Genomic DNA, 26,735 nt, shown 5'->3' on the forward strand with positions numbered 1-26,735 from the left:
GGCTCTGTGCTCAGTGGGGAGTCTGCTTGGGATTTTTTCCCTCTGCCTCTCCCCCCGACTCACACACTTTACACGCATACACGCTCTCTCCTCTCTCAAATAAATAAATATTTTAAAAATTTAAAGACATATTAGGGAAACCATTACATGCATAAAATGGAAAGCAGCCACAGTAAGGAAAGAGGCACTTCACTGGGAATTAGAATTGGCAAGGTCCAAGAAGAAAAGCGTTTTTAGTCACAGAATTCAAACCAACTGCTTCCATAGGAAGTGGAGATAATTCAGAGCAGAAGAGGACTGCTGTGAATGTGTAAGTTGGGTTTATCTGCAAGGAGAAGAGAACTGAGAACGGAAGCTGCCACCCAGCCTCTTACCTTTCATTATCATTGCAAACATCAGTACACTCACTGGTGAGTAAGGGTCTAAAGATGGATACTACTGCCCACTGGCAGGCATCATCTGGGAATGATGTTCCCTTCCCAGATAGAAGCAGGGATTCCTCTGTACTCAGCAGGACGATACAACTTTAGGGATCAGGAAGACAGAGAGAGAGAGAAAACAAGTATTTGTATTTTAGGGATAAAGATGTTTTCAAGGGAGCCTTATTGTTTTCCCAAAAACAGGATGTGGCATTACAACTTTTATTGCACAAGTTTGGTAAGTGCGATCAGCTCCACCCTGAGATATCCAGGTTGGCTCCATTTTGCCCACTGGGGGCATCAGTCTGCAGTGTCTTGGGTCTGCACCTCCAGACCCACCCAGACCCTTCTTCAGCAGGCTCTGTGTCCCAGCCTGAAAGGTAAGGCCTAGTGGACTTGCTTCCCTCTGGCCTCCAGTTGGGGTGGCCAATGGGAGCACTGGTAGGAATCGGAGGGTGGGAGGACAGGGATGTCGGGGAACCTGGTGGTCTTGCTCTGTCTGGCAGCAGTGCTCTACTTCTGTGTCCTGGGAGTCACTGCCCTCCTCCACCACCCTGTGCCTTCAGGCTAGGCTGACAAGGGAGCCCCATTGCCGCTAGCTCCAAGTCCAACATTGTTCTTGTAGTGTCCTATGCCCGGGGCACAGCTTTAAAAATCACTAAACTTTCTTCCAGCTATCCCAGTGTGACTATGCCCTCTGCTCCTTGCTGGAACCCAGACTGACATGAGGTCAGGCATCTGTGAACTTGTCACACCAGTCATACATGGGTCTTCTGGGCAGCAGTGCCACACTGGGCCACAATGGCATAGGAGCTCTGGTTTTCATTGGGGCCTCACCCTCTGATCGCAATGATGACCATGTTTCCTCTTTTCCTTGAAGTCACCTTTTCTCAGCCACCCCGATAACTTTTTCCTGACTTTCATTGTCCGAGGGGCCACCTCCAGTGCCACACACATTCTGCCCCCAAGATAGTAAGTACCTCCTACTCTCAGCCTCCCCAGCACTCTTTCCTCCTTGGAAAGTGTGTGACTTGTCCTGCTACCTCCATTCCCCTCAGAGCTCATCCTCTGTCTCTCTTGGTCTGCTATCTCAATCATAAATTTTGCTTCTATGAACAGATACTAATATGTTTACTCTTCCTCATTTGAAATAAAAACTCATTTTATGGGGCACCTGGGTGGCTCATTGGGTTAAGTCTCTGCCTTCGGCTTAGGTCATGGTCTCAGGGTCCTGGGATCAAGCCCCACATCGGACTCTCTGCTCATCAGGGAGCTTGCTCCCCCCCCACTCTCTCTGCCTACCTCTCTGCCTACTTGTGATCTCTCTCTCTGTGTGTGTGTGTCAAATAAATAAATAGAATTTAAAAAAACAAAAAACAAACAACAAACTCATTTTATTCACAGCTTTCTGGAAGAATGATTCCTTAACCCAAAGGAGTGAGTCTAATTGCTGGGTCATAGGATAGCTCTATTTTTTGAGGAACTTCCACACTGTTTTCCAGAGTGGCTGCACCAGTTTGCATTCCCACCAACAGTGTAGGAGGGTTCCCCTTTCTCCCCATCCTCACCAACATCTGTCGTTTCCTGACTTGTTAATTTTAGCCATTCTGACTGGTGTGAGGTGGTATCTCATTGTGGTTTTGATTTGTATTTTCCTGATGCCCAGTGATGTTGAGCATCTTCTCATGCACTATTAGGTATTTACCCAAAGGATACAAAAATACAGATTCAAAGGGAAACATGCACCCCAGTATTTATAACAGCATTATCAACAATAGCTCTCTGTGGAGAGACCTCAAATGTCCATCAACGGAAGAATGGATAAAGAAGATGTGGTATGTGCACAAGCACATGTGTGTATGTTAATGGAATATTATTCAGCCATCAAAAATGAAATCTTGTCATATGCAACAACATGGATGGAGCTAGAGTGTATTTTGCTAAGTGAAATAAGTCAGTCAGAGAAAGACAAATACCATCTTGATCTCATCACTCACATATGGAATTTAAGAAAGAACAGATGAACATATGGAAAGGGCAAAAAGAGAAAAAGGAGAGAGGGAAACAAGCCATAATAGACCCTTTTAAAAAAAAAAAAGGATTTTATTGGGCGCCTGGGTGACTCAGTGGGTTAAAGCCTCTGCCTTCAGCTCAGATCATGGTCTTGGGGTCCTGGGATCGAGCCCCATGTTGAAGAGCCTGCTTTCCCACCCCATCCCCCACCTGCCTCTCTGCCTAATTTTGATCTCTGTCAAATGAATAAGTAAATCTTTTAAAAAAAATTTTTTTTTAAAGATTTTTATTTATTTATTTGAGATAGAGAGCACAAGTGGAGAGGAGGGGCAGAGGGAGAGGGAGAAGCAGATTTCCCACTGAGCCGGGAGCCCGATGCAGGACTCAATCCCGGTACCCTGGGATCATGACCTGAGCTGAAGGCAGACGCTTAACCAACTGAACCTCCCTGGTGCCCCAAGAGACTCTTAGCAGTAGAGAACAAACTGAGGGTTGATGGGGTATAGGCTATCTGGGCGATGTGTATTAAGGAGGGCACTTGCTACGATGAGCACTGGGTGTTGTATGTAAGTGATGAATCACTGAATTCCACTCCAGAAACCAATATTGTGCTATATCTTAACTACCTAAAATTTTAATTAAAAAATAAATTATTTAGGGGCGCCTGGTGGCTCAGTGGGTTAAAGCCTCTGCTCTCTGCTCAGCAGGGGGTCTGCCTCCTCCTTTCTCTGCCTACTTGTGATCTCTATCAAATAAATAAAAAATCTTAAAAAATAAATTATTTAAAAAATTTAAAAAACAATGGAGCAAGTCTAGATGGTAATTTCAGACAGCTTGTTGATTTTTGAAAGGGTATGTAAGATTGGCGGTAACAGAGACAGAAAGATATTTGGGAATAATACAGGACTTGGTTCCCCTTGAAATTTCACTGGGAGGATTTCTACGTCCTTCAGGTGCCACCTGGACATAGAGTCTGGGTTACAGAATGACCCTGGTGGTGAATGACCTCTGACTAGTCCTGCTCTGGCCAATGGGGCCCCACATCTGGTCCACCTGGAACTCCTAGGAGAGCTGATGCAGTGCAAGGAAAGGACCTGGGGCTCTCTTGGGAACTGCTCTCAACCTCAAGTTCATGACCATGCTCAAACTTCCAACAAAAAACATTTAAAGTATGAATACATTATCTATAGGCCACCCACCACACAGCAAATCTTTGATTTGCTAACATTTCACCTTCATTCCTAGATTAAAGTGGTCTCCTCATGATGTTTACATTTTTGCCTCCTTTATCTCTCTAATGCACACTAACCATCAGAGATGAGCACTGGCAAGCTCCCTCTAGCCTTTTGAGATGTGCGAAGGTATGTGTCACTGTAGTGTTTGTTGTGGTCTTTGCCACATTTATATCCACTGTATCCAATGTTCAAAATCAGCTGGTTTTAAAAGGTGCATTTTAACATCAGCCAGTGAAATAAATTAACCTTAACCTTTAGGGAATTATGGTTTGTCCAGCCTGATAATTTTGGATATAAAGGAAACATTTTTGTCTAGCTTAATAAATACATCAACAGATACTACTTCTTTATTCTCTCTCCTTTGCCTCAACCTCTGACTTTTTCTCAATTGACCATGATGTGAAGTTGAAATACAATCTATAAAGTATTTTTATATTTTGTTTCATTCAAGGCTCCTTCCTTTAAAGCAGATGCATATAACATTTTTTATCTTTCTTTTTAAATATCAAAATTTAAGTTGCTCTGTACTCCTTGTGCCTCATGATTGATTTTTATTTTGAAGCAAGTATAACCTATATTAGAAAAAGTATAACCTATAATAAAAACTTTTTCTCACCTCTCATGGAAAGGATGAATAACTCTATTCAGATTGGATTTCTTTTTAAAATTTAATGTGTAATTAACATGCAGTGTTAGTTAATTTCAGGTGTATACTATAATGCTTCAACAAGTCCATATATTACTTAGTGCTTATCAATATAAGTGTACTCTTAATCCCTTTCGCCTATTTCACCCATTCCCCAACCATCTCTCCTCTGGTTAACCATCAGTTTGTTCTCTGTAGTTAAGAGTCTGTTTCTTGGTTTGTCTCCTTTTTTCCTTTTGTTTGTTTGTTTGTTTTGTTTCTTATATTCTACATATGAGTGAAATCATATTGTATTTGACTTTCTCTGACTGCCTTATTTTGTTTAACATTATACTCGCTAGATCAATCCATGTTGTTGCAAAGGGCAAGGTTTCATTCTTTTTTACAGCTGAATAATATTCCTGTGTGTGTGTGTATAGATATATAGATAAGTATCTTTTTTTTTTTTATAGGTATCTTCTTTGTCCATTCATCTATTGATGGACACTTGGGCTGCTTTCATATCTTGGCTGTTGTAAATAATGCTTTAATAAATATATGGGTGCATATATTCCTTCAAATGAGTGTTTTTTGTATTCTTTGGGCAAGTACCCAGTAGAGCAATTCCTGGGTCCTAAGGTATTTCTATTTTCAATTTCTTGAGGAATCTCCATACTATCTTCTACAGTGGCTGCACCAATTTGCATTCCTATCAACAGTGCATGAGGGTTCCTTTTTCTCCATATCCTCGCCAATACTTGTTTTTTTGTGTGTGTGGTTTTGATTCTAGCCATACTGACAGGAGTGAGGTGGTATCTCATTGTGGTTTTCATTTGCATTTCCCTGAAGATGAGTGATGTTGAGCATCTTTTCATGTGTCTTTTGGTCATCTGGATGTCTTCTTTGGAGAAATGTCTGTTCATGTCTTCTGCCTGCTTTCAAATTGGATTATTTGACTTTTGGGTGTTTAGTTGTATGACTTTATACATTTTGGATAGTAACCCATTATCAGATTTGTCATTAGCAAATATCTTTTCCAATTCAGTAGGTTTTTAGTTTTGTCTATTGTTTCCTTTGCTGTGCAGAAACATTTTATTTTGATGTGGTCCCAATGCTTAATTTTTCCATCTGTTTCCCTTGCCTCAGGAGACATATCTAGAAAGATGTTATGGCTGATGTCACAGAAATTACTGTCTGCGCTCTCTTCTAGAATTTCTATGGTTTGAGGTCTCATATTTAGGTTCTTAATCCATTTTGAGTTTATTTCTGGGTATGATGTAAAGAACGTGGTCCAGTTTCATTCTTTTGCATGTCCGTCTGGTTTTCCCAACACCATTTGTTGAAGAGACTACCTTTTTCCCATTGCATATTCTTGATTCCTTTGTCAAAGATTAATTGACCATAACACCATGGGTTTCTTTCTGGGCTCTCTATTCTGTTCCATTGACTTATGTCTCTATTTTTGTGCCAGTACCATACTGTTTTGATTTCTACAGCTTTATAATATAACTTGAAATCTGGAATTGTGGTATTTCCAGTTTTGTTTTTCTTTTTCATGATTGCTTTGGCTATTCTGGGTCTTTTGAGATTCTGTACAAATTTTAGGATTACTTGTTCTATAGAGAATGCTCTTGATGTTTTTATGCAGATTGTGTTCAGTCTATAGATTGTTTGGGGAAATATGGACATTTTAACCATTTTTTTCTTCCAGTCCATGAGCATAGAATGTCTTTCTATTTGTTTGTGTCCTCTTCAATGTCTTTCATCAATGTTTTATAGTTTTCAGAATACAGTTCTTTCTCATCCTTGGTTAGGTTTATTCCTAGGTATTCTATTATTTTTGGTGGAATTGCAAGTGGGACTGTTTTCTTAATTTCTCTTTCTGCTACTTCGTTATTAGTGTATACCAATGCAAGGGATTTCTGTACATTGATTTGTATCCTGCAAATTACCAAATTCATTTATCAGTTCTAAAGTATTTTTTCATTGGAGTCTTTAGGATTTTCTATGTATAGTAGCATGTCATTTGCAAATAGTGAAAGTTTTATTGCTTCCTAATGAATTTGATGCCTTTTATTTCCTTTTTTTGTCTAATTGCTATGGCTAAGATGTCTAGTACTATGTTGAATAAGAGTTGTGAGAGTAGACGTCCTCGTGTTGTTCCTGATCTGGGGGGAAAAGCTCTCAGTTTTCCCCATTGAGTATGATGTGCACTGTGGATTTTTCATATATAGCCTTGATTATGTTGAGATATGTTCCCTATGTTCCTACTTCGCAGAGGATTTTTTATCATGAGTGGATGTTGTACTTCGTCACATGCTTTTTCTGCATCTATTAAAATGTTCATGTGGTTTTTATCCTTTCTCTTATTGATATAACATATCACATTGATTTGCAAATACTGAACCACCCTTGCATCCCAGGAATAAAGCCCACTTGATTGTAGTGAAGGATTGTTTTACTGTATTGTTGGGTTCTGTTTGCTAATATTTTTTGAAGATTTTTGCATCTATGTTCATCAGACTTAATGACCTGTAGTCATTAAGACTTTTTCTGTAACGTCTTAATCTGGTTTTGGTATCAGGGTAAGCCTCACAGAATGAATTTGAAAGTTTTCCACCCTCTTATATTTTTTGGATAATTTGGGAAGAATAGGAATTATCTTGAAATGTTTGGTAGAATTCACCTGTGAAGCCATCTGGTCTTGGACTTTTTTTTTTTTTAACATATAATGTATTATTTGCCCCAGGGGTACAGGTCTGTGAATCATCAGGCTTACACACTTCACAGCACTCACCATAGCACATACCCTCCCCAATGTCCATAACCTAGCCACCCACTCCCTACCCCCCTACACCCCAGAAAACCTGTTTGTTTCATGAGACTAAGAGTCTCTTATGGTTTGTCTTCCTCCTGATCCCATCTTGTTTCATTTTTACCCCCTACTCCCCATGATCCCTTGCCCTGCCTCTCAAATTCCTCATATCAGGGAGATCATATGATAATTGTCTTTCTCTTATTGACTTATTTCACTCAGCATAATGCCCTCTAGTTCCATCTACGATGTTGCAAATGGCAAGATTTCATTTCTTTTAATGGCTGTATAGTATTCCATTGTATATTTTTACCACATCTTCTTTATCCATTCATCTGTTGATGGACTCTAGGTTCTTTCCATAGTTTGGCTATTGTGAATGTTGCTGTTATAAACATTCAGGTGCATGTGCCACTTTGGATCACTACATTTGTATCTTTAGGGCAAATACCCAGCAGTGCAATTGCTGGGTTGTAGGGTAGCTCTGTTTTCAACTTTCTGAGGAAACTCCATGCTGTTTTCCAGAGTGGTTGCACCAGCTTGCATTCCCACCAACAGTGTAGGAAGGTTCCACTTTCTCCACATCCTCACCAGCATCTGTCATTTCCTGACTTGTTAATTGGAGCCATTCTGACTGGTGTGAGGTGGTATCTCATTGTGGTTTTGATTTGTATTTCCCTGATGCCGACCGATGTTGAGCACTTTTTCATGCGTCTATTGGCCATTTGGATGTCTTCTTTGCAGAAATGTCTGTTCATGTCTTCTGCCCATTTCTTGATTGGATTATTTGTTCTTCAGGTGTTGTGTTTGATAAGTTCTTTATAGATTTTGGATACTAGCCCTTTATCTGATATGTCATTTGCAAATATCTTCTCCCATTCTGTTGGTTGTCTTTTGGTTTTGTTGATTGTTTCCTTTGCTGTGCAAAATCTTTTGATCTTGATGAAGTCCCACTAGTTCATTTTTGCCCTTAATTCCCTTGGTTTGGGCAATGTTTCTAGGAAGAAGTTGCTGCAGCTGAGGTTGAAGATGTTGCTGCCTGTGTTCTCCTCAAGGATTTTGATGAATTCCTGTTGGACTTTTGTTTGTTGGGAGTTTTTTGATTACTGATTTAATTTCATTGCTGGTAACTGGTCTATTCAGATTTTCTATTTCTTCCTGATTCAGTTTTGGTAGGATATATGTTTCTAGGAATTTAAATTATGCTTTGTATTTCAGTGGTGTTCGTTGTTATTTCTCCTCTTTCACTTCTGATTTTATTTTAATCCTCTCTCTTTTCTTTTTGATGTGTCTGGCTGAAAATTTTTCGATTTTGTTGATCTTTTCAAAGAACCAGCTCCTGATTTCATTGATCTGTTGTTTTTTAATTTACTTTATCATCTATTTCTGCTCTAATCCTTATTATTTTCTTCCTTTTGGTTTTTGGGTTTTGTTTGTTTCTAGCTCCTTTAGATGTTAGGTTAGGTTGTTTATTTGAGATTTTTCTTGCTTTCTGAGATAGGTCTGTATTGCCATATACTTCCTTCTTAGAAACACTTTTGCTATATTCCAAAAATTTTGGACCTTTGTGTTTTCATTTTCATTTTTTTCTTTGTTTTTTTTTCTTCCTTAATTTCTTCATTGACCCATCCATTATTTAGTAGAATGTTATTAACTTCATGTATTTGTGCTCTTTCCAGATTTTTTTTTTCTTGTGGTTGATCTCTAGTTTCATAGCATTTTGGTCAGGAAAGATGCATAATATGACTACAATCTTTTGAATTTGTCAGTATTTGTTTTGTGGTGTAATATATGATCTATTCTTGAGAATGTTATGTGTACACTTGAAAAGAATGTGTATTCTGCTGTTTTAGAATGGAATATTCAGGATATATCTGTTAAACCCAACCAGTCCAATGTGTCATTCAAAGCTACTATTTCTTTGTTGATTTTCTGTTTTGATAATCTGCCCATGATGTAAGTGGGGTGTTAAAGTCCCCTACTCTTATTTTATTACTCTCAGTTAGTTCCTTTATGTTTGTTATTAACCTTTTTATATATTTGGGTGCTCCCATGTGCTGTTTGCACACTGCCCAGGTGTATACATATTTACAATTATTATATCTTCTTGTTGGATTTTCTCATTATTATATGGTATCCTTCTTTGTCTCTTGTTATAGTCTTTTTCTCAAAGTCTACTTTGTCTGATATAAGTATTGTTCCCCAGGCTTTCTTTTGACATCCATGTGCATGATAAATGTTTCTCCATCCCCTCACTTTCAATCCGCAGATGCCTTTTGTTCTGAAATGAGCCTTCTAGGCAGCAGATAGATGGGTCTCGTTATTTGAATTTTTTTTTTAAGATTTATTCATTTATTTGAGAGAGAGAAAGAGAGAAAGCATGAGTGGAAGTGGCAAAGGGAGAAGGAAAGAGAGAATTTTAAGTAGGTTCCATGCCCAGTGCAGAGCCTGACACAGGGCTTGATCTCAGGATCCTGAGATTCTCAAGTCTAGTGAGTATCTTTTGGACCATTACTTTAAATTCCCTATCAGGCATGTTACTTATCTCCATTTCACTTAGATTTGTTGCTGTGGTTTTGTCCTGTTCTTCCATTTGAGACATATTCTTCTGTCTCCTCATTTTGTCTAACTCTCTGTGTCTGTTTCTGTGTTTGGAAAGTCAGCTATGTCTCCCACTCTTAAAACTAGTGACCTTGTGAAAAAGAGCTCCTGTAGCATCTTGCAGTGCAATGTCCCCTGTTCCCAGAACCTGGCACTGCAGGGGGGTCTCCCATGTGTGTTGTGTGTTGTGTGTCCCCTGCTGTTATGGCTGAGCCACTTTTTCGTTCAGCCCAGGAGAGCCCAGTGGCTCTCCTTGCTGTTTTGAGCAGTGTTTGGTCCTGGTGATGTTTGTGGGCCAGTCTGGGGCCAAGCCAGGCTTGAGTTGAGTCAGACCAGTTTGCCAGACATGCAGTAGCACCAAACTGCAGGCTGCTTTCCCTGTGTTGTCCCCTGAGATGCTTTCACTGGCAGGTGGGGCCTGCAGTCAAACCAGCTGTCTGCACCCAGCCCACTGCTGGGGCCCCAGTATGATTGCTTGTGTGGTTCTATTTCTCTCTCCCCAGGGCAGGAGTCACTTTGGAGTGCCACTGACCCTTGCTAGGGCTGCTTGCACACTGCCCGGTTTGTGGGTCTGGTTTGAGTGGGTTCCAGGCAAAAGCACACCAGAGGGGGCAGATCCACAACCCACACAGGGGGTAGTGCATGTCAGCCAGTTAGGTAGTGAATATCCATGCTTCACTGGTCCCTGCAGATGGTCGTGGGAATTTGCTTGGGAGCAGGAGAAGGAAATGGTGCCTACCAGCTCCTTTGCTCCTAGAGAAGTCTTCCAAGGATCCCTGCTCCTCCAGCCATTTCTGAGACTAGTAAACAAATCTCCTTCCCATGTACCCCAGGTATTTTTTAAACCATTGCTTCTGTGCTGTATCTCTGTCGGCTCTTTGTGGTACTGTTTCTTTAAGGGTGAGGACCCAGTTTCCTCTTGCCCTCCATCCTCTTCCACAGCTGAGCCACCGATTTTTAAAATTCCAAGGATTCCTGGCTGGGTCAGTCAGTAGAGCATGCACCTCTTGATCTCTGTATTATGAGTTTGAGCCCTGCGTTGGGAATAGAGATTACTTAAAAATAAAAATCTTAGGTTGCCTCTGGGTGCCTCCGTCAGTTAGCCGTTGGACTCTTGATTTCTGCTTGGGTCATGATCTCAGGGTCATAAGAGGGAGAAGCAGACTTCCTGCTGAGCAGGGAACCCGATACAGGACTCGATCCCAGGACTCTGAGATCATGACCTGAGCTAAGGTAGAGAGAGGCTTTACTGACTGAGCCACCCAGGTGTCTCTCTCTCCCTCTCCCTCTGTTCCCCTGCCCCCCACACACACAGCGTGTGTGCACGTACACTCTCTCTCTCTCTCAAAAAATAATAAAATTTAAAAATAAAATAAAAGCCTTTAAAAACTAGATAAAAATGAAATTCCAGGCTTTCAGTCCTGCTGGTTATAAGAACTCATGAAATTTGGCTCCTTTGTCTTTCAGAACCAAATATTATGGGGATTCATCATCTCTGGTGCAGGCTCCCCAGTGTAATAATCTGTCTCCCTCCCTTCTTCACAGCTCCCTCCCCACCCAACCCCCCTCACCCTGCATACAGCAGTGGTCTATTTACCTCCCCATGCATCTCTGCCCTTCCTACCCTCTTCAGTGTGACCTCTTCTCTACCTTTAGTTATGGAGTTGGTTCTAGTCTTCAGGTTGTTTTCCAGGTTATCTACAACAATGAGAGTGTCATCTATTGTAACTCCCATTGTATATCTATCGATACTCCACTGCATCTGTCAGACACATCTATCTATGTGACCTTAGGGTCCTCCTACTTCACTATCATACCAGCAATCTTCCAGATTGGTTTTAAATCAGATTCTTCTATCTGTAATCTAAATAAAAATTGTTCACGTTCAGGAGGAAGTTAGTAATACCAACTTCCACATGTCATTCTAATCCTGGGAAATACAGAGGAAGGTGTTCAACTTGATAATGGATGGTATAGCCTAACGAATGTCTAACATTCAAATACCAAATACGGTCTCTTGGAAGCAGAGAAAATATAGAACACTTCCATGAAGCCATTAGTTGTTTTTTTTTTTTACTCTACCTTTACTTTTCATACATAGCAAATAAGACTTTCCCAAAATTAGTATTGAGATTCACAGAAATCAACAAAAGCCAGATGATGACCTAACATTTACTGAAGTATCATAATATTATCATAGCTAACACTTACTGAATTAATAGCTAACATTACTATGCTAAACACATTGCCTGCATTATCTCATTTACCCATTTGATTTAACCCAGCAAATGCTTTTATTATTCCCTATTTTGCAGATAAGGAGGGTGAACCTTGGAAAGGTTCCATACGTAGCCCAAGATCATAGTGTCAGGGACCAGTCAACTCTACTGCCTTCCTACAAAATCCCACACATGAAATTAAAATGAGGCTTGTCAGAGTCACTCGTCACCCTGTACCTTCCTCCTGTGAAGAACCATCTTTCTCTTGTCCACCCCAGAAAGGCAGGTTGCTGCGTACACAGAGGTAGTGGTCAAGCTCACAGTTCCAAGCCCTTAAAAACAACTGGAAATTAAACTCTAAACCCCAGGAATTAAAAGCAATGTGCCCCCAGGTGACACAGTTGATTGATGATAGAGGCCGACGTGAACCCCCCAGGCTCCTACTGACTACTCTGGTCTCCCATATCATTGAGGTACCTTTCATTTTTACCTGAATCAGTTCTAAGAAAAAGTCTTCTAAACTCAGAAAACCAACAGGTACCACCTAACCCATTAAGAACAGTGTTTGGGCCCAGAAATCATTTAATATGAATCATAAAATAAGACAATTACATCCCTACTGCCTTCACATGCAGTGATTATGGTTCCTTCGGACTGCATTTCTGAAGGTAATGGGATTAAGTGGGGTTCTTTTTTTAAAGATTTTATTTATTTATTAGAGAGAGAGAGTGTGTGAGAGAACATGAGAGGGGAGAGGTCAGAGGGAGAAGCAGACTCCCCGCAGAGCTGGGACCCCAACACAGGACTTGATCCCAGAACTCCGGGATCATGACCTGAGCCAAAGGCAGTCACTTAACCGACTGAGCCACCCAGGCGCCCTATTAAGTGGGTTTTTAAATTGAAAATTCCACCTGCAGCAGTTTGTCGCTTTGCTTTTTCTCTGTCTACTTTGCGTTATAAGGTTTTTCATGAGACACTCAGTACTGTGGGAAATTGTGCACTTGGACGTGTCTCGAGTGGACCTGACATCTCTTTAGCCTCTCCTCCAGGACCCTCTCTGACATACGTAACTACTATCTGTCTGTCCTCCATCTAGCATGGCACCACGCTCCTCATGGTCGCCTCCTATGCCGGTCACATAGACTGTGTGAGGGAACTGGTTCTGCAAGGAGCAGACATCAATCTCCAGAGAGAGGTAGGTCAGGTTTACACTTGAATAAGAATGACCCAGGTGACAGAGACTCGCAATTTTTACAGTGGCAAATTGGTAAGGGAGACCAGATTAATCATTGCTTTTTTCCTGCATGGCATTAATGCCCAGATTGCAGACTTTGCTGTGCCTAAAATAAGGCCCTAGAATGGGCCATTGGGTGTACATCAGTGGAATGAATATTCTCAAGCGTGTGTTATAGTCTGAGGTGACCAAACCTCTAACCACATTCCCTAAGCACTCATACATTTCCTCCCAAGCTTAAATCAGGTCTTCCTTCTTCCCTGGGGAAGAGGTACTGTAGAAGTTAAAGGATTTTCATGGAGATTTTTTTGTATTTTTAAAAAGATTGGGTCACCAACCTGTTCTGAATGAGGTTCACTTGCTAGACTATCTCAGTCATCCTCATCAAACTATGATTTCAAAGGGCTTCTCTGACTGGCCACGTGTTAAATAAGCTCTCCCCAAAAAGCCATATGGTGGACATTGAACTCAAATGTGAGCCTGTACCCATGCTTCATTCAAAGGCCACCTTGGGAGTTCAGTCTGGCTAGAGGATCCATTCTTGGTCCAATGTAGAAGAGCAATGGGAGGTTGGACCTTTTACCATACTTCAGGAGTCAGATCTGAAGGGGATCAATTTATTCCCAAGCTGATCTAGGGCCTTGCAAATTAACCTTTCTGGAGATATATCCATAGGTCAACCCTAAAGTGAATCCAACCTCTCAGTCCACACTAACTCAGACCCAAGATGGCATCCTGGGGCAAGCTTCAGACTGAACTGGAGCATTTGATGTTCCTTGATCCAGTCTTATCCTAGGGCCTACCCTACAGTTGTTTCAGAAAAGATGAGTCGTCAACCAAACTTTCATCAATCAGTACACCCCGTCTTCCAGCCTGGACTGCTACCTCTGAGTGGAGCTGTGAGGGCTGGCTATTCCGTGGGGCACCTATAGTCCTTCCCTTCTCCCTTCTAGGTGTCACCTTGGCTCTGGACCATGGAAAAATGGCACTTGATGAATAGACTCTGGAGTCTGGCTCTCCATAGGCCTGGGCCAGCAAGCCTGATCTATCAAGAGGAGCCATACAGACAGACCATAGCAAATCCAGTCTCACAGACAGATTCTCTGGAGCAGTTTTCACAACACTGGAGCATTGTTTTAAGCCATTTTTCACGTCAGCAGCTAATTTCCTTCTGGGAGGAAAATGTTTGGGCCCATTTAGAATTATAGTTTGAAATTACCCTAATCTTTTTGTTTTTCCTTTATGCTTCACAGTCTTGGTTTATTATAGCTTTAAAGAATAGACAAACTTTTCTCTAATAAAAACAATATGATTCAGATCTGCTCCTCAAAAAACTTTATCCTGAAGGGCAAGTTCAACACGCACAAGTATATCTTCAGAACAACTGTGAAAAGCTGAGAGAAGAGAAACATTTGTTTGCTTTCCAGCCAATGTATGGTTTTTATGGTTTTATATTTATCTGTTTCATTCCAATTGCTCCACTAATATTCTTGGATATGAAAACTATTGTGCGTTGAACAAAAATGGCCCTCAAGGACTTACTGAAATGTGCCCAATTTTGAAGTAACCTTGTGGCTCAAATAATGTTGCTACATGAATGCCCAGTGGTCCCCTGAATTTCCCGAGGTCACCCCAGCCTCCGGTGACAGAGCTGCCAAAGAGAGGCCCCAAGCTCACACATGAGGTGAGTACCTAGCGGTGCTGTGGAAGGTACTCATGTAGCAGGCTTCTATCTGGGTTCATTCTAATCCATTTTTTCCATTTAATCCATATCAAAATACTTGTTTCCTGAAAAGGTACCTGTCATTGTTTTCTTTGGATGGCTATCTACATACACAGAGCTTGCAAGAACAGGAAGATAATGATCCAGAGAGACCATTGCTCTAAAGAACCAGCAATATCAGCTAAAATTTTCAGGGTTAGGAACTGCGTGTGCTGTTGTCATGAGGCCCTGGGTTACAGTAGTAAAGCACATACATTTAAGACCTTCATTCACATTCCAGCTGAAGTCTGGCTCCTCTGTCTACAGATGGCCACATTTGTGTGCACAATGATTAATGAATGGTACCTGTATGTTCCAAAATTGATTCACACTGCTATAGATATGGTTTTTCAATTAATATATCATAAAATCTTGGTGAAAAGTCCTTTTTCTTAGAGAAGAAACAATTTCTAGAAATTGTCTCTGGTAGTTTCTGAAATTTAATGTCTGTTAAGAAGATGAGGGTTTTCCTATGCTAGCCGAGTTTCTTCATCCAGACCTGGTTACATCCTCAGGTTTCTGGAACTCGGTGTTCTCCACTGTAGGAAAGCAATGAAAGGAAGCCTTCCACTTGTTTCTGTGGGAACCAAGGGGAAAGTCACTCCTGTGTGGCAGGCAGAAAGGCTCTGGGAATGGTCACATTACCTGTGCCTCCCCAGGGTAGCGTCTGGCTGGGGGCATAGCCTGAGATAGAAGGTTATGACTAGGAAGGTATTGGCTTGTGTTCTGCCCCAGTGGTTGGGCTCATTGGTCCCTGTCTCATACACACACACACATGCATATACGTATACACACACACACTTAAGAACAAGGTTCAGGATCATCAGTAATCCTTAGGGCCTGCTCCTCCTGGCTTCTCCCACCTGAATGAGAACCTACCACTTTAAGACTTCCAGGTGAGCTGTGGAAGGTGTCTCTCCTCACTGTGCCTGGGAAGGTGTAACGTGTGAGCTTCATCCCTGCTCAAAGTACTGGAGTGAAGAGCATCTTTGTATGGAAAATAGATACTGCCCACAGAGTGGTATGATGAATTTGCTCCTATCACACAATGATCTGGCTACCAATCTTTGAGTCGGCTTGTGGAAATGGCTGGGAAGGGAGGATGCTCAAACTTGTGTCTCCAAGTATCCCTGATCTGGTTTAACATTTGGAACCAGGCTATTTCTTGTTCCTATGTCCTCTTTTGAGGAATATTTTGAGTCTGTTTGGGTGAATTACTTAGATTCTTTCTTGGGCTGGTAGCTTTCTACTGTGGGGTACTTAACTCTGTAGCCAGAACTCTACCAGAACTCTTCCCTGTAAGAATGAATGCCCATGTCACCAAGCATGGTAGTTAGTTCCCTGTGGCCTCTCTAACAAATTACCACCTACTAGGTGACTTCAAAGAACAGAAATTTACACTTTTACAATTCTGGAGGCCAGAAAATTCAAGGTGTGTCCACAGGGCTGCACTCCTTTTGAAAGCCCCAGGGGAGAACCCTTTCTCTACCTCTTCCAGCTTCTGGTAGCTTGAGTTGTGGCCGCATCCCCCTCTGTGGTCACATTACCTCTTCCTCTCCTCTATATCAAATGGGTCTTTATCCAGTTGTCACTGGACTTAGGGCCCCCCAGGACAAGCCAGGATAAATGCCTTTTCTCAAAATCCTTAACTTAATCCCATCATATGCCACAGAAGGTAATATTCACAAGTTCCAGAAATTAGGACAAGGACATATCTTTTGGGTCCATCATTCATCCCGTTAGACCAACAATAAAGTTCCCCTTTCATATTCTCACTTCTCTGAACAAGGAATATAATCAGTTCAAATGTAGCTCCCTCCTAGGTTAGAAGGCTTACCTACAAGGATATTGTTTTGTTTTGTTTTGTTTGCAAATGTACAAACAAATGCAATGTAATTAAATGCCTTAAAACCAGCTGTTTGTTCTCTCCTAGTCAGGTACAACTGCCCTATTCTTTGCTGCCCAGCAAGGACATAATGATGTCGTGAGATTTCTCTTTGAGTTTGGAGCATCCACTGAATTTAGGACCAAAGTAAGAGAACTTTCTTGATTTCATACCTCGTTGAAGAATTTTAGCAATCATGAGTATTCGTGTCTCTCCATCCATAGTATGAATTTGTGCTGCTTCTTCTTTTTTTTTTTTTTTCCATAAGCCTGGGTTAAAGCCTCTGCCTTCGGCTTGGGTCATGATCCCAGGGTCCTGGGATCGAGCCCCGCATCGGGCTTTCTGCTCCACGGGAAGCCTGCTTCCTCTTCTTTCTCTCTCTGCCTGCCTCTCTGCCTACTTGTGAATCTCTGTCTGTCAAGTAAATAAATAAAGTCTTTAAAAAAACAAAAAAGACTTTATTTATTTTAGAGAGATAAAGAGAGAGAGAACACAAGTAGGAGGAGGGGCAGAGGGAGAAGCAGACTCTATACTGAGCAGGGAGCCTGACATGGGGTTCCATCCCAGGACCCTGAGGTCATGACCTGAGCCAAAGGCAGACACTTAACTAACTGAGCCACCCAGGCACCCCACTCTTTTTATAAGATTTTCAAGCCTAAGAAGGTGGATTTCACAAAGTTACTTGTAATGGTTGAGAGGTAGTCCTAAGGAATCAATTCAAAACATGGCATTTTCCCTCTGGGCTCCTAATTTTATGGGGCATTATTTATGTTCTGTCTTGCACTGGTAGCTTCCTATTTTGGGACGCTAAATTTTGTTATCAGGATGGATACAATAGCAGGTGCTTTATAACTCCCTGTTTTCGTGGGCTTTTTTTTTTTTTTTTACTTCAAGATTAATCCCAGTGCTCTATCAAAGTATTTAAGCCACTCTTAGTGGAATCTGAGAGATTTCTAAGGAGGGCAATCTGACAGGCAGTTTACTTTCTGAGATGCCCTCACTGAAGTATGTAACATGATTACAGTTTACATAGTTGGGCAAGGAAATGCAGTTCTTCCTTTAAAGAAGTCATTGATTCTTCATGTGCGACACAGAGATAAGAAAACTCAGGTTGCGGAAAGATCAATTTTGTGTTTGTGATATGATTGTACATGATAACTTAGGTTTATAGTAGGAGAATTTGAACTGCTTTAACATTTTTGGAATTGTCAACTTATTTCCAGCCTAATCAGAACCAAAAAATTCCTGGAAATTTGCCTGACTTGCAATCTTTCAGGCTTTCTTAAACCATTGTATGTGAAATTTGGATGTCAGGGGAGTTTCCAGTGGATTTTTTTTTCTTTTCCTGTTAAGATGCTAACTATTAAGTAGATCTGAATTTCAGATAAGATCAGTCTGTTCCGAACGTGCCGTTGGATGGTACTCATGTCTCCACACATGCTGCATATAATATACAATAATCCAAAAAATATGTGTGTGTGTATTTTCATCTTAATTATCATTTATTTGTCATTATAAAAGTAATACAACTAAAAATAGAAACTAAAGTTCTACAAATGTAAATCTCAGCTCTTTGAACTAAGTCAGAATGGTCATGCCCCAGCATATGGCTGCTTCAGTCTTCTTGGTTAACAAGTTAATGCCGGCTTTCAGCCTTTGTCCCTGCAGCAGTGTGTGCTGTCCCAGAAATCCATGGAACACAGGGCCTGGAGCGTAATTCCAAATGTTTCCATTAGGTCACCTGCAGGTGTCCAAGAACTTTCCATGGGAAGAAGAGAATGTCAAGAGGCGTTCAGTTATCATATGATCCTGTCATCAAAATTACCTTTGTTTCAACAGTTGTTCTCATCATTATTAAAGCTATATCCCCCAAAATGTGTTTTTAAAAATAAAAGGTACAGAGGCACCTGGGTAGCTTAGTCAGTAAAGCATCTGCCTTCAGCTCAGGTCATGATCCTGGGGTCCTGGGATCGAGCCCCGCATCAGTCTCCCTGCTGAGGGAGCTGCTTCTATCTGCTTCTATCTCTCCCTCTGACCCCCTGCCCACCCCCAATTCATGGATGCGTGCTGTCTCTCTCTCTCAAATAAATAAGTAAACTATTTAAAAATAAATAAATAAAAGGTACAGGGGCACCTGGGTTAAGCATCTGATTCTTGATCTCAGCTGAGGTTACAATCTCAGTGTCATGAGTTCAAGCCCCGCATTAGACTCCACACTGGGTATAGAGTCTACTTAAAAAATAAATAAAATAACAAAAATAAAAGGTACCAGCTCTTCTATGACAATCACCATATTTTATCTATTCTCTTACCTCATTAGGCAAAGAGAAAAACTGACAGAACGATAGTTGGACATGTTGGTGTTCCTTGCTGCTGTTGTGATTTTTGGTGCCCATACACCCCACCCACATTGGCCCACCCCCCAGCAGCCTCAGCCCTCCAGTCTGTCCTCCATTCTCCCCCCTTCAAATCACAGCTCAAGTGCCCACTCCCCACAACCACAGCCTGTGAACAAGGGAGCTCTTACAGCAGTGTTTCTCCAAGTGAGAGCCACCTGCCACCCTCACACCACAGTCCCCTCACATGACTGGTCAGAAAGCCTGTTTCTGGGCCTCACCAGAATCAGACCCTATGAGGGTGGGAGTCGGAGAGCAGGCGTTCTGCATAAACACTCTGTGCCCCAGATTTATAAACCACCCTCTATTAGAGTTAGGGTTTGTATTTCAGAACCAGATGACATGTTCTTACGTTATTTACGACAAGCACAGATGTCCACAGACCAATTCGCAGAGCCAAACAAACAGCTCCCCAGATGTAGATGGGAAAAGATAATGCCTTGGCTGCAGCACCTGAGAAAAACCATCAAGGGTTTCAGTTGACCACAGACTCAGTGAGTCAATAGTGTGATGTGGTTGACATGAAAGCTAATTCTAATTCAGGCTGTCAAGATAAAAGTTGAATAGATGGAACAAAGGAATGTCCCATTCCCCATCAGACCACATCTACTCTTCTGGGCTCCGATTTGTTCTAGGGCCCACATTTTAAAAGAGATCCGGACAGACTGGCACATGTTCAAAGGAAAATGCTAAATAGGATGGTGAGAGGTTCACGGGGTGCGTGCAGTTACCCACTCTTAATGGACCCGCACCTTATCCCCTGGAGACAATGGCTCCAGATGGTTACTCCATAAATCACCTTAATCTTCGAGGCCCACTGCTGGGGGAAAACACAGGGAGAAGCCAATAGTTGTCAAGAGGGTCTCTAGACGGAAGACACTGGAGACTTCAGGTAATTCCAAGACAGAAGTGACTGGTACAGGCTTTCCAGTCTTCATTTCCTTTATTGAGATGCAAATAGATAATTCTGCATTTGACATGGGCAGTGACTCACAATAACATAGTCCAGTAACTATAATGTATCCCAAGCAAGTCATCCACATGTATGACGTGATGCCTTCAGGAGGAACCCTGTCATGACTATAAAGAGAAAGATGAAAAAGGAAAGGTGAGTTTGTTGTCATCTATGAGGAAAGTCTTTCCCGAAGTTCTCCCTCTGTGGGAGCATCTGCTTGGTAGACACGTCTGCACCCTTCTAACATGGTACTACCTTGCAGGATGGGGGCACAGCCCTGTTGGCTGCCAGCCAGTATGGACACAAGCGGGTGGTAGAGACGCTGCTGAAGCATGGAGCCGACATCCACGACCAACTCCACGTGAGTGCGTTTTCAAGGGGACGTTAGCTGGACGCTTGCCTACCCCCTCCTCAGCCACAGCATTGCAGTCTAAATTCAGATGCCGGAAATGCCTCTTCAAAAATATTTTAATGAGTGGGTAGGACTTCAATCCAAGAAAAAGCTGGAATTAGCTAGATGAGCTTTTTCTATGGAGAAGCACATAACCTTGTTTACCCACCTTTGTTTTACCCTTTAAACCTCTCATACATATACGTGGGAGCTCATATAACGTATGTGGGCAGGAGCTTCAAAAATCACATGACACGTACTTACCCATAAGATAACCAACCCAGTATATGGGCTTGCTGAAAAGCAGAATAATGCTCCTGTCATAGAGTTATCCGGGAGGAAGAGCACACATAAAGGAAAAATCAAGTTATTCGAAGAGAAGTGAGACGGGGTAGGGGTGAAGAACTGAAGAACACGCACACCACTGGCCTTCCAGAGGCTCCTGCTGCCAGTGTGGGTCTGTTGCAGCTAATTAACAATTAGCACATGGCCCAAAGGCTCTTTCCATCGTCGCCGTCATTCCTGTTATTCTGGCTTTGGACAATAACAAAAATAAAATATAAGGAGATGAAGTGACTTGATAGAGTCATCACGAGGAGTAGAAGGGTTCCTACTGCTGGTTCTGTAGGAATCGTATTTTAGGCTATCCCGCCAGCAGACGTGCACCACACACAACACCTTCATAGACATGTAGTGAGATGTGTCAGGGGGATCTTCTCCATTTGAACACCCTCCCCTGAGTTTACCTGATGGACTACCACGTCACAGACCTCTGTGAAGCACATAGCAGCTAGCACCACCCTTTTGCACTTCAAAATCTGTAACACGCTTTGAACCCGCAGCTTTCTCACTTCAGTGACCGAGTTCCTTGATACGGGTCTGAGGGAGTGATTCTCAGCTATGGCGGCCATTAGAACCACATAGGGAACTGGGGGTGGGGGAAGAGCTTCCAGGCCCATCCCAGACAGAGCTGGAATCTCTGAGGGCACAACTGGGCAGCCGATGGTTCTGATGGGCGGCCAAGTCTAAGAACACGGGTCCACAGCTTTGGCTAATTCTTTTGCTGCATATAATGAAGTATATGTGAGAGCATGAATGAGTGTGGGTGTGTGTGTGTGTGTGTGTGTGTGTAGTTCAACAGGAAGAACCCAAGTCTTTGGAAAAGGAAAATGAGTTGTGATTTTCATGCCATTACCATTAATAGTCAGCAATCCAAATGGACTGGCAGATCTGTGCTTGTTAGACAACATTCCATCCAAAAGGCTCACCCCAGAGTGGCAAATAATCTTAGAAATGCAGAGTTTGGGGAGAGCCCATTCCTGTATTAAATTATTCTGTGTTATGAAGTGACTCAAGAAACTTCATGCACCGGGGCACCTGGGTGGCTCAGTTGGTTAAGCGCCTGCCTTCGGCTCAGGTCATGATCCTGGAGTCCCAGGATCAAGTCCTGCATCAGGCTTCCAGCTCCATGGGGAGTCTGCTTCTCCCTCTGACCTTCTCCCCTCTCATGCTCTTTCTCTCTCTCTCAATTAAATAAATAAAATATTTTTTAAAAAAGAAATTTCATGCACTGAAACTTCCATTTTATGCTAAGACATTCACCCTCACCCAAATTGTCCAAATACAAATGTTTCCACTAAAAACAATCAGAACATGGAGGATCCCCAGTCAATGACTCCTGAAAGCTTCTAGGAACAGAAATGTGTCGTGTGCAGTAAAAACTGCAATGCTTGGATAGGCATTTTAGGGAATATCCGAGTTAACGGCTGTGAAGAGCACGGTGGATTTTCTGTGGCCACACAGTAAGGAGCAGCTGAATATTTCCTCCCCATATCAAACCTCTGCTTAAAGATCTATACAGGCTGAGTAATTTTTTAATCATTGCCTGAAGAGGAGTTTGGCAGCTCAGCTGACACCCACCAGAAACCTAGCACCCTCCACCTGGCTGGACTGGCAGGGAAAAGCACTTTGTATTTTAACTTGTGGTTAAGGTTCCTGATGGGAGGGGTGGTAATTAACTGGGTGAGCAAGGTGTTTTCCACTAGATTGTGCCCGGGTTTTCCACTGCGGTCTAGAAATAATGAAGCTCGGCCCACTCTGTGAATGCTGTCTACAGGAGGTGAGCCTCTGGGGAGGAGGCATACTCTGAGCTGAGTGCTGTGTTCGCTGCCATTACCAGTGACAGGTCTTTAAGAAAGAAATGCCCAGAGGACATAGACACTAAAGAGAAATGGAAGCAAGCGTTTGCTTTGAGCTTTCCTGCAGGACTTCTTCATTCTTTATACGTGTTGTTGGTGTCTTCTGGGCTGTCGGGGAGCGAGTTCATGGAGTTTACCAGGGCAGTTTTTCTAGAAGCATCTTTTGTTTCAAAGCTTAGAAAATTGGCATGTTGGGGGGAGGGATATGGAGATGGGGCAGAAAGAGAAAGGGGTAGGAAAGATCTAATTAAAAGGACACTTTAATTTCTGATTCATAAAAACATACCTGGGGTTTGGGGGGCTTGTTCATTATTTTTTAATTAATAGACTTTATTTTGTGTTTGTTCTTTAAACTAACACTGAGCCCTTACTTGACCAAAGAATTGAAGTGGAAAACTGTATTAAACATATGTATTTGTTAAACTAATCGAAAGGGGATAACTCTGAGATCCCACAAAGAACACTGGTGACAGCTAATGAGAAGTCTGTGGGGATGAGAGAAAAATGATGACTAGCTATTTGGACAGCCTGGGTGCCACTGCCAAGGGAGTGGATGATAAGCTCCATGATCAAGACTGTGTGGAGTGAACAGTCATTATATTTGTTATAACATATCCTTTTAAGTCTATTTGAAACACTACCTTTCCACCTGACTTCTTGTGATATTTTAGACCTATTCTTCAAAGAATAAAACACTAACCATGAATATGAAAACAAAGTGGGGGACAGAAGTGGAAAGTTGTATTAAATGGACGTATTTTTAATTGAATTTCTTTTAAAATAAACATGAAAGATGATTTGAACCCTTTCATTCTGACATCTCTCAGGATGGAGCCACTGCCCTCTTCCTCGCTGCCCAAGGTGGTTACTTGGATGTGATTCGGCTGTTGTTGTCCTCAGGAGCAAAAGTCAACCAGCCAAGGCAGGTAATGTCCGTGTGGGCAGGGCTGTGGGGCAGGAAGGGCCTCCCGTCCTGGGGCAGGGAGGGCCTGCCATCCTGCAGCAGCTCCTGAGATAACTGGTCAACTCTGAGCGTCCTTCAACCCTTTCGCCTCGGTGATGAAGTTAATCTTGGATTAGGGTTTCTCCTATCCTTTGTTTGGGCTCACCAGCAAGCCTGTGATACCGGGCTGACTTCACCATTTACTCTTTTTGAAAATTGGGTGTTTGGTGTCTGAGGTCAAGTACATACTTGGCCGCCTCCTGTTCAAATAAATTATGGCTGCGCTGAGGTCATGAGAGTGCACTCGCCTGGGACATAGGTAAATAGAGGTGAGTCAGGTAGCCTTGCCCCTCTCCAGTCCCTCTGCTGATACACTGTCTTATCTCTTACCCCTGGCATGGAAGATGAGCCCTTCAGCCCACTGGGAATCATTAGTAGGTTCTACACCTTCATCTCTCCCAATCATAACACTATTGAGACTGACTTTACCAAAACCAAGCTAATATCTAGCTAATCAGTTGATACCTAAAAGAACAGAACTACCAGGTAATATAGGTCACACTTTGTGAATGTTAAAGAACCATCCAAATCTAAGGCATTATAATTAGCTTCTCTTATATAGGAATGGTTTCTGCACTAATTAATTTGTTTTTAACAAAACATTTCAGATTAAAGTAACATAACTTTAAGGGTAGTTTTCTCGGGGAAAAGTCAAGCTAATTTCTTCCCAGGAAATGACACCCAGGCAGATTCCCATAATAATGTGATATGATATGTAATGTAACATATGCCTATATGTTCATATAGGGAAGGTTGGTCTGAGCTCTTGGACCCAGGCTTCTTCAGTCTTTAGAAGTCCAAGTGCATAGGAACCTAAGATGACAAAGGGCCTTTGGGCAAAGTGGGTTTGAGGTCAGGAATCCTGAATTCTAGATCCAGCTCTGCCAATAACTAGCTGTGTGGTTTGGAACAAGTGAATCAACATCTCTCAACTTCTCTTCCTTCATCTGAAAATTAGGAGGCTAGGAGGCTGGACAGGATAACCCCGAGAATCTCTTCAAGCTCCCCCCTTTTTAATAACTGTTTTATTCAAAACTCAATCAGTATTTCTTAAGCACTTAACATATGCCAAATACTGCTACGTAAGATTAAACTTTTAGAGTTTTAAAGATAGTCTTAGATTTAGATGGCCCCAGGAATACTCTTGGGAGAGGAGGCTCTTAGAAAAAGTTGCACTTCCAGGGGCACCTGGGTGGCTCAGTGGATTAAGCCGCTGCCTTCGGCTCAGATCATGATCTCAGGGTCCTGGGATCGAGTCCCGCATCGGGCTCTCTGCTCAGCAGGGTCCCTGCTTCCCTCTCTCTCTCTCTGCCTGCCTCTCTGTCTACTTGTGATCTCTCTCTGTCAAATAAATAAAATTAAAAAATCTTAGAAAAAGTTGCACTTCCATACCTGCCAGAGTTGATGTTTGGGGATTGGAGCTTAATATTTTCTTGTTGGTTCTCCTTATTTTGAAAGTCTTGATTGATTCTGAATCAGATGCTTCATTTTGCCAAAGGTCATTTTTAAATTGCAGAAGTTTGATCTGGAGGCCATTATTGAGGGTACCACCGTGAATTTAGAAATGAAAGATTGTCAAGATTACCAGGCTTCTCTATCTGTACATCTTCCTGAAATAGTCTTTGGCACTTTGACAAATCTATTTGTAAAGTGAATCGTACTAACCGTATGCCTCAGGTACTATTCATAAAAAAACAAGTTGATATAAGAGATTATATTTCAGGGCGCCTGGGTGGCTCAGTTGGTTAAGCGACTGCCTTCGGCTCAGGTTCTGATCCTGGAGTCCCAGGATTGAGTCCCATGTTGGGCTCCCTGCTCGGCAGGGAGTCTCCTTCTCCTGCTGACCTCTCCCCTCTCAGCTCTCTCTCTCTTATTCTCTCTCTCTCTCTCTCAAATAAATAAATAAAATCTTTTAATAAAAAGATTATATTTCGAATAGTACATGGATGGTGACCACTCAAAGCTAAGTTGAGTCATAAGATGACCCCGAAGCCAAGAAATTAAAGAGTGAGCCAACAGTACAGGGCTGGCCACACCCCCACGCCTGCTTTCATTCCTCATGGTGAGCATGACCTGGTCAAAGATGACCTAGTCCAGCTGTTTGGAGGACCCCTCCCTCGGATCAAAGTGCAAGTGACATGCCCTTCAAAGACTGCATCCAGTGCAATTGTTTGGAATTATGAGTCCAGTTCTGAAAAAATTGTTATTCAGGAAAAGGGGTGTTTTATAAAATAAAAATAGCTTTGGAGGGGAAAAAAGCAATGGAATTTTTCCTTTTTATAGGGTACATTAACCCCACTGTTCCTTCAAGCCATACTCTTTTTATTACCTGCCATGAGCTGATAAGGAAAGGTTATCTAGCCACGTCAGACTAGCCCAGGTCCTGTGTTCTTTGAAACTGTAAACTCTGCAAAAAAAAAAAAAAAAAAAAAAAAAAGTAAACTCTGCATATTTAATTCCCTTCCTACAAAACAAGCAGGGTCATAAATATGGCAAAAGCGATAGTAGTCCTGGATGACTTTGTCACAAGTTATGAGGAGCTTTAAAAAAATAAAAAAAAGTTGGGGTGCCTGGGTGGCTCAGTGGGTTAAGCCTCTGCCTTCGGCTCAGGTCATGATCTCAGGGTCTTGGGATCGAGTCCCGTTTCGGGCTCTCTGCTTGGCAGGGAGCCTGCTTTCCTCCTCTCTCTCTCTGCCTGCCTCTCTGCCTGCTTGTGATCTCTCTCTGTCAAATAAATAAATAAAATCTTAAAAAAAAAAAAAGTGTAACTAAAAGTTTCCATTAAAATGACCTGTGAGTGCTAGACTATTACATCAGCAGGGCATTCAGAAACCAGTGCAGTATTCCAAAATCTCAGCTGACACATGGAGTCCCTGTCAGAAAATTCTTGAATTTATAAAACAAAGACAAGGATGTTTGCCCGATTTCATTCTTAATGTTTTTAGATAAATCAGATTTATGATTTCTTTCCTTGCCATTCTCCG

General features: G+C 42.1%; 1 protein-coding gene across 6 annotated transcripts in view; it reads left to right on the forward strand.

Annotated features, from left to right (window-relative positions):
• ANKRD29 (ankyrin repeat domain 29) overlaps positions 1–26,735 on the forward strand; it is a 55,972-nt gene that overhangs the window by 11,991 nt on the left and 17,246 nt on the right. For all 6 annotated transcript variants that reach the window (XM_047697675.1, XM_047697678.1, XM_047697679.1 and 3 more), the window contains 4 exons: positions 13,024–13,122; positions 16,857–16,955; positions 20,422–20,520; positions 23,576–23,674. In XM_047697675.1, the coding sequence (XP_047553631.1) occupies positions 13,024–13,122; positions 16,857–16,955; positions 20,422–20,520; positions 23,576–23,674 (396 nt within the window). The remainder of the gene's footprint in view (positions 1–13,023; positions 13,123–16,856; positions 16,956–20,421; positions 20,521–23,575; positions 23,675–26,735) is intronic.

This window comes from Lutra lutra, chromosome 12 (genome assembly GCF_902655055.1).
Source record: "Lutra lutra chromosome 12, mLutLut1.2, whole genome shotgun sequence".
Taxonomy (NCBI): domain Eukaryota; kingdom Metazoa; phylum Chordata; class Mammalia; order Carnivora; family Mustelidae; genus Lutra; species Lutra lutra.